This window comes from Oryctolagus cuniculus, chromosome 4 (genome assembly GCF_051225735.1).
Source record: "Oryctolagus cuniculus isolate XC-2025 breed Fujian yellow rabbit chromosome 4, ASM5122573v1, whole genome shotgun sequence".
NCBI classification, from domain to species: Eukaryota; Metazoa; Chordata; class Mammalia; order Lagomorpha; family Leporidae; genus Oryctolagus; species Oryctolagus cuniculus.
The window spans coordinates 128,260,480-128,269,541 of NC_142870.1; the positions used below are offsets into that span (position 1 = coordinate 128,260,480).

At 41.2% G+C, this 9,062-nt stretch overlaps 1 protein-coding gene across 1 annotated transcript; it reads right to left on the minus strand.

Moving 5' to 3' along the window:
- Window positions 1–336: 336 nt before the first annotated feature.
- P2RY1 (purinergic receptor P2Y1) lies at window positions 337–5,873 on the minus strand. Its single transcript, XM_051818721.3, has one exon. It carries the CDS (start codon window positions 5,871–5,873, stop codon window positions 4,752–4,754), a length of 1,122 nt encoding a protein of 373 aa, XP_051674681.1. The 3' UTR covers window positions 337–4,751.
- Between the last annotated feature and the right edge of the window lie 3,189 nt (window positions 5,874–9,062).

Below are 9,062 nucleotides of genomic sequence, written 5' to 3' on the forward strand. Positions count from 1 at the left end.
TGAAAATTACATGAGAAAGGGGACAGCCAACATTTTAAACACATGAGTGTTTTAAGAACATGAGTATGAGAAGTACATGTTAAGATAGTATTCATTATTTTGCTTTAAAGAATTACATCACATCTCTATTGGTTAGATAACAAATAATTCATGATAATCTTATAAATTATCTTGCACTAGAGTTCTTCCTTTAATAGCAGCATTTTTGCAGTCCATTCCACGCACAGTGAAATACCTGAGTTACTTCAAAGTATCCTACAGTTCCTGATAGCCTGCATAATATTATGTGTTAAAATTCAAAGACATTTATAAGCAATAACATAAAAAAACACCAAATCACTTTTCATAGTTTTATTGAGGCATTTTCATCTTTAGTTATTTAAGGTAAGTACAATTCTAGTGACCACAATTATGAAGCTCTGCTGTTACTATAAATAGATACAAAATTGGCTGACATGCCTCAGACACACACACACACACACATACACACACACTTTGCATACTCCTGCATGCAAACAATACTATGCTATTATAGGAAATGTGCTTTCCTTTTATGAAAACATAATTATGCACAATTATTCTGTATTTTTGTTAAGCTACCACTAATTTAGATAAACCTGAGAAAGCTCAAAATGTCAAGTAACACTGTTTCCATACCGGTTATTAAATGGCACTATTAATCACAAAGAAATCTCATTCAATTATCTAAATGAATGTCACTTGTAATATAAAAATAAACATTTTTGCAAAAGCAGTAAAACATAATAAAATTCAAATTCACAAATGTTGATATGTAACATATTCACCTTCATATTAATTTGTGATGATGTATAATACAATGTACAACAGAATAAAAATTATAACAGAATTCAGCAGCCAAATAATATACAGTTTCACTATAAAACTTGGACTTAAAGTTATCAGTTGAACAAAAAAATTAAAATCAATAGCAGTTCTGAACCTACTGGTAGTGTGTTACTTTAAAAATTCCATCTCACAGAAAATTAAGAATATACTATTTCACTTTATGAAGAAGCACAATGCACACATTTAAGAATTGAGCAGCAGTAAGTGACTGCAACAGCTGCCTTTTGCTCTCCCCATATCCCTAAAGTTTTTTCTTAAATTTGAATGCTGTATCTATAATGCACATCCCACTAGAATTCTAAAGCACAGGAGATCAACTTTGAATGTAATATGTCTTTCGCCTTTAGAAATGGAAGCTCTTAACATATTTGTGGCACAATTCTAAACTTCCTGAAAAGGAAATATAAACTTTTCTGTAAAATATATAAAATATAGACAATACAGAACCTAAGATATTTTATATTCATTATTGATTTTATGATGGTCTGATGCCAAATTGTGTCTATGCCAAACTAAACCTAAATAAAAGGTAAACACGCAAAAGCATCTCTAGGAAAATCAGTCACTTGTATCATGAGACAGATTTTCATATTTTAGACCAAAAAATATCTGAAGCCTTAAACATTTCAAGATACTGATATTTAAAAAGCATTGTAATATACAACTCTCATCTATGTGCTATATATTATGCAAAATACACCAGGTGATCTATGAATGTTATACATTACAATAAATATAATTTACATAAGTATGTTGGATCTTTCAAGAAAGCTTTTCAAACTGTACAACTGAAGGACTGTGAGCTACATTAATAAATATTATAATGATAGTTACAATTTGACCAGGAAAGTAAATGCTTTCATGGATCCTAATAAGTATCCTATCTTTTACTGACAATTATAGTACCAAAGACAGCCCAGTGTCCTGTCTGAGTTGATGAAGATTTCGAAGTCACAGTTCCACAAGACAGTTGGTGAAAAATGTAAGAACTTTTAGCTAGGGACTGAAGAGTCCTGGAAAATACAGTAGCAGGTTTCATGCACTTCTGGAGGTCTACTTTTCATGCTTTATCACATTCCCTAAAGCCGCAACAAATGGATGTCACTGAACCTTTTTAATCCGTGAGGAGTGGTCTCAAAAGTGTCAAGAGTCCCACAGATGGCTGAGCTGAAAGTCAGGGTTTTAATTTGGAATGCTGACTTGAGTGCTATATTTCTTCTTAGTTGATCTTTTTTTATTACTTTTTATTACAAATTGAGGTCCAAAGACTCAAAAATGTCAATGTGTAAGCAATAAAAGACCTTGAACTTGGCACTAAAATATTTTTGTAGTGTGGAATTCAGTAGCTAAATTCTACAATCAGAGCTATTCTTTCACCTGACAACAGATCCCTTCCTTTACTGTTAAAATACTTATTCATATCACCATGTGGCATGAAGCAGCGTTTCAGTCAATAGATCACTGCTTTCTCTTGACCCTCTGCATCTTTTCACCGTTAGCCTAAATCTTCCCAGAGACTTCTTTTGGACTGAAAGGAGTTGGCAAGCTCATTCTTGTTACTACTTGGCATACATTCACATGTCCTCATTGTCCACTATGGGATGTACAAAGCTATCGAAGAAATACTTTAGAAAAACATGCCAAGTAGTAAAAGGGCATTTCTAGTTACTGCCTTCCTCTTCTCCGTACAAATACAAAGAATGTTCCCTAGAACCTGACACAAGGTACTTAACACATCCTCTAAACCTGGCTGCGCATCCTGAGACCTAAAAGGAAGAAACTAAATTGTGTAATATGTACTAGCATTAGGCTGTGAGTTCAAGTATGGAATAGGCTGTGAAATTTCCATGTTGATCAGTTTAATCATTTGGCTCTAGTCTCACTAAACATGTTTGGAAAGGTCAATACAACAGTCACGTACTTTAGGTTTTGTCCTTGTGGATTCTAAAACAATATTGTGTAATCCTCCCTGTATGAGAATGCTGCTAATCCTCTTTCCTCAAAATGAGCTGTAATATGTTTCTACTTGATTTTGTTGCTATACCTATATGCATTAAGCCTGAACATTAAGAACAACAACTGTCTTGGAAGGCTGAACACAGTTTTTCTTCTTCAGTCTTAGTGGATGGAGATTGGGTAACCTGAAGCAAATGCTAAGGTCTTGCAAAGCCTCAATCTACCTGGGCGTTGCATGAACCAAAATCAAGCCCCAAGTTTCCTGTCATTATGTCCCTCAGGGACCTTAGTTTCTTTCCTGCTTTGTTATACAACTCCACATTGCTTTTCTTACAAGGTACTTTCAAAGAAGCTATTTTACCATAAGGTGCAAACTCTGACAATAGCTTTTGCTGAGCTAAATTAAACAACCAAAAATTCCTTGGACGCTGGATTTGTTTGTTGGGGGTTATTGTATTACCTTACCTCATCAATCTCATTATATAGAATTTGACCATTTACAAGGCTGGAAATGCGATAATCACTATTAATTGAAAATTATTAAAGTTGGAGTATTTACAAATTCTTATCAATGCCTAACAGAAAGCAAATATTGAAAAAAAAACAAAACACTAACCAATTTTCTTCTCTTTAACTATTAGGGGTTTGGTATTTCCTAGAGCTTACTTTTCAGAGCTGTAGTACCTTAAGTAAATTTAATTCTTCATGTTTCACTTTAAATGTATTTTTTTCTTTCAGTAGCAAAATGCAAGATTCATTAAAATACTGTACTTTTTCATTATATTAACACAAGCTATACAAATTCTGCCTTTTTCTGCTTGATATTTTATTAAATGGTTTTCAAACACTTTGAAGAGACAAAAAAGAATCTTTTCCATGGTGATTTTAATTTAAACTAAAGTTCTTATTTTGAAATGCTTTCTCCCAACTCCCCATTGCCTCATACATTTGAGAATAAACTTATTGTGGTACCTGTCAACCTTCTGAAAATACACTTCTCTTGCCCACCATCTCTCAACTTGCTAGCAGTTACTCAACTTCACTTAAAATTTGGTCTGCAATTTATCTGTGATTTTTAGAACTGTTTTTACAGATGTGACTAAGCACTCGTCTTGGAACACAAAGTCCTCAGGCTTTGCAGAGCTCTGGTGCAAGTAAATGCTCTTTATCACAGGAAGTCTAAAAGAGTTCATGGTATTTACAAGGAAAATGCATGCATTTTGATTATTTTGAATGTATTTTACTAGTAGGATAACATTGGCAGGCTTCTGCCATCAAACATTTAACACCCAACATGTACTGAATAGTTTTCAAGAAATAAGTGGAAAATATTCCCTTTTTAGGCTTTTAAATCCATTGACTTTACTTTTCTATTCAGTCCCAAAGAAACTCAGTCAGCTACTGACTATGCTTTTAGGACAAAAAAAAAAAAAAAAGACATCTGGCTCAGAGATCTGTTCAACTGATGCTGAATGAATTGTGTTCAGTATGTTGCAATACTATGGTAAGTGTTTTTGAGAATGTAGTTCCATTTCTTCCTTCTATGGATTATTACCAGCAACAAAGGCTAAGCAAATCCCAAAATCAACTTTCAGGTGGTTACTACCTTTCTTGAAGAAATTATTAATATGGGAATCGCTCCCATTCTCATGTGCACATGCACTTTCAACAGGAATTTTAGAGGCAGGAGAGAAAAGTCTAACTAGGTATACTGTTTTATTATACTCACAATGAGAAAGAAAGGAGACTGAAAGCAAATTCAAATTAAGTGTGGATGTGGGTGTTCCTACTTTTTTTTTTTTAAATCTACTTGGGATATTGAATTTTCTCACAACTTACAGAAACTTCAAGGGGTGGGGAAGTACTTGGCTCTGGTTAAGCATCCTACCATGTTACAAAAGTGAGGTGTTTGGGGATTCTCATGGCTTTCACAAGCTGGTATCTCCATTCTGCTTGAACTCTGATAAAATATTGAGGGTCATGTCTTCACTCTTGGATTGCAAATTTGCCTCACTCCTTCTGGAAGCCTTCCTGGTGGCTCGGGAGAGTCTCCTTCTGAAAGTGTCTCCTGCCAAGAAATAGAGAATGGGGTCCACACAGCTGTTGAGACTGGCCAGACCTCTTGTCACCTGGTAAGTGGCATATACCCTGTCATTGAAAGCACACATTCCTGGGGTCTGAAAATCCAGCCGGGCTCTCAAGTTCATCGTTTTCATCACATGGAAAGGGATGTAAGATACAGCAAAGACAGTCAGTACAATAATCACCAAGTAAATCGACTTCCTCCTCAAGGGCGAGTTGTCCAGGTCCTTGTAAATCAAAGCTCTCACAATTAATCCGTAACAGCCCAGGATCAGCACCAAGGGGACGCAGAACATGGCCACGGTCGTGCACATGCTGTAGATGAAGTAACTTCGCAGGTACTCATCTGAGGTGGTGTCATAGCAGGTGATGGTTTTGTTCTTCCGGATCCCGGTGCCCGAGTAGAAGAGAATGGGGGAGATGGCCACCACCACGATGAGCCACACCAGCACGCTGATGTAGACGGCGTTCTTCTTCTTGAGCCTGCCCAGGGACTTGAGCGGGTACACCACGCCACTGTACCTGTGCGCGCTGATACAAGTCAGGAACAAGATGCTGCCGTAGAGGTTCACGTGGAAGATGAACCGCTGCAGTTTGCACATGACATCCCCGAAGATCCAGTCTGTCTTATTGAAGTAGTAGAAGATGAGCGCTGGCAGGGTCAGTACGTACAAGAAGTCGGCCAGCGCCAAGTTGAACATGTACACGGAGATGCCGCTCCACGGTTTCATATGGAAGACGAACATCCAGATGGCCACGCTGTTGCCCAGGAAGCCGATGATGAACACCAAGATGTAGACCGCAGGCAGGTAGTAGAACTGGAAGCCAGTCTTGGTCAGGGCGCAACTGAAGGAGGCGGCCACCGCGGCGGTGGAGGCCACGGTGCTGTTCCCCCAGGGCGAGCCCGGGACGGCCAGGAAGGCAGAATCCGTCCCATTGGGGACCGCTGGCCACAGCACCTCGGTCATTCTCTCCTTTCCGACTTAGGCGGTGGCTCCAGGGGGCAAGCGGCGGAGAGAGGGCGGCGGAGGCAAGGGGTACAGAGAGCATCGGAGAAGCCGGCGAGGAGAAGCGCGCGGGCGCGGGCGATGCCCGTAAGAGGGGGCGCGCGGGGGCTCGCCCACGCCGGCTGCGGCCCCGTGTCCGCTGCGGGCCATGAAATCTGCCCGGGGCCGCGACCGAAGCGGGATGCCAGTCCGGACGGCAACTTCCCGGTCGGGCTGGCGGCGCCGCGGTTACACAACAGGGCGCGAAGGGCACAGTCGCCGACCAACTTTCCGACTGCGCTTTCCCGAGGGGCCGCGGGTCCGCGCTGCAGAGCGCGTCCAAGACGCAGCGAGGTCAAGGCAAACTCGCTCCCCCTGCTCTCCGGAGTGGGGAGGGCGCTCCCCAGCCTCCTCCTCCTCCCAAAGATCAACTTGGTCTCGGCTTATTCCTGCCTACCTTAGAAGAGAGCAGCTCGCCTTCGCGGCGCCTCGCTCAGGGCTCCGTCCTCGCCGGCCCATGCGCTCGGCCACTTGGGGCCATCGCCACGCGTGGGACCGCAGACCCGTGCGCTTCGGGATTGCGTCCCCTTCGCCGTCCGTGCAGCTCAGGGGCCCTTGCCGAGGCCCGCCTCGGTCCCGAGTGCTGGAGGCAGGCGGGAGCGCCGGGCTCCGGGCTAGGGTGGGCGGAGTTTGGGCACCGGGGCGAGTCTGCTCTCCGCGGGGAGGCGAGGGGCGTGCCTCCGCCCGGCCCGCCCGGCGGCCCGCCTGCGCTCTCCAGGGCGCTGCCGGGAGCCAGGGGCGTCCGCTAGGGTGTAGGTCTCTGCCGGGTCGGGTGAGCTCAGCCGGTGCCCGGCCGCAGCTCCGGGAGTTGGCGGCGAGAGCTAGGGGTGCGCGCTCGGGCAGAGGTGGCTGCTGGCGAGCGATTGGCCCGCGAGCGCTCCTTCGATCTTCCGCCAGCTATCTCCGCAAAGTGAAGTTGCTGACACACAGGAAACCCTTGCGACGGCTCAGAGCCTTCTGCCTGTAATCCCAGAGCCGAGCAGTCCCAGGCACAAGTCGCCAGTGCCTCCCCAGAACCGCGCCAGGTGCTGGCAGGCGCCCAGCAGCCAGCAGCCCCTCGCTGGGAACGCCCTGGCGGTTCAGAGCGTCGCGCTTTTCCCCGGCGCAAGTAGGAACCTGCTACTCCTAGAGGGCACGAGCCGCCCGGGGAGTGAGGTTGGAGGGGGTGGGGAGTCTTTTCTGACCTTCTCAGTTGTTTCTTTTGTTTTGATATCAATACTGTGTTTTGCTAACGAAATACTAATATACCATCTTCAGTACCATCAATGTGAGAATTTCTAGAAGCGCCTTGTAAAAATATTGTCAGTGGAAACTCCATGGTGCTTCAGCACAATTTGACTTGATACCAAACCCTCTCGTACATTTAATTAACGATCAGAGACTGAAATGAAGAAATAATACAAAATCAATCCTACGAGTAGTAACTTGGATATTGAGTACAGCTTTATATAGATAGATACAAAGGACATTTGAAACTTTGAAATGCTTAACGAATGGTCTTGGATTTTACCAGTTCTGTTTCTTTAAATTAAAGTGAACAGTTAAAAATACCTCTGGCAAGGATCTTAAAGCTATAAACTGGGTACTTGCTTAATTACTACATTTATTGAAAAATATTTTCTTGCTTTGAATTGTAACATTTTAAGCAATGCATATCAGAAATATATTGAATAAGTTCACTTGTAAATAGACTGAGTTATGAGCTGTTCAGGAACATACTTAAATGGCACACACAGGAATGGAATCTAGCATTTCCTGAGAATTTACTAATTAATAATATATTTTTAAGTGACCTATTAACCATGACTTTCTCCTTAAAGGAAGAAAAATCCAAGAAGAAAATATCTAAAATATACACCATAAAGATTTCTTTCGGGTCCCAAATGTTACATGATAGCGTTCTCTTAAAAATACTCAAAGGGAAACCACAGACTCCTGGCTTTGATACCACAGAGGGAAATATCCCACAAGACCCAGACATCCTTTAGAGGAATGCATATGAATATAGAAAGGGCCATATCCAAGCACTTGAAATGAATACACAAGAATTGTGAGTTGTGATCAAGTAAGCAGCACAAGAATAGATTATAAAAGTAAAGAGGTAAAAAGCATAAATATTGCTTCCTTGTAAACAGCCTTAATTATCTTTTATGTTTCCTTCCAGTTCCCAAATTCTATGATACTACATCTCTAAGTCTAATGTGAAACATTTTAAATTGTTTGGGATGGTATGGCTGGGATGGATAGTCTATTAAGAAAAGGAAGCAAGGAAAACCATTAAGAATTCCAGGGGTACTCAATAAGTCTTAATGCCTTACTCCTTTGCATTTTTCACTTGCAACCTAAGCAATATGTAACCTCACTGAGAAGTCTATTGCAAATGCATTAACTGATAATGTGCTTGTTAGGTGTATGCTTACTCCAAATACCATTAAGAATTTTGAGGGAAAAAATTACACTTTACTAGGAATTTGAAGGAGGTAGGTACCCTCAGTGTACGTTAAAAAAAGTTAAAGTGAACTTTGTAAACATGATTTTACTTTCAGCATGTATACCTATTTATAATTTGCTTATATTGTTTTTTCAAATCAAAATTGTGCCTTGTGGGAATAAGTTACTTGTATTCAATAGTCATTCGTTGCTCACTTTCTACTTGTAAAATATTGAACTAGATTTAATGAATAAAAAACTAGATTTAATGAATAAAATATCCATGATTCAATAACATGTTAGTATCTATTCGTATTTGAATGCCAATTATAGATGGCTTAAAGGTATGGGAAAAAAATTTCTGTACCTTTGAGTAACTTTCCTCAAACATTCTGTATTAATTGTTTTGTGTTGGAGTTATCATGTGTTGGGGCTCTGAACATGATACCCTAGAGATGACGCTCGGTGATGTTGAATCCTTCAAACTGAAGCTCATTAGAAGGACCTTACAGGAAATATCCCTCTTACCTTCTATTACCTTCCTGTCTCTTGTCCTTCTTTTCCTCTCAAAGCTAGTCGTAAGAACCTAAATTTCTCTTCTCCAAGGTGGGTCACAGAAACTAGAATCCCTTGCCCCCAAAGCCAGGCAGAAGATTTAGAAATATCACTCTCTACTTTCTT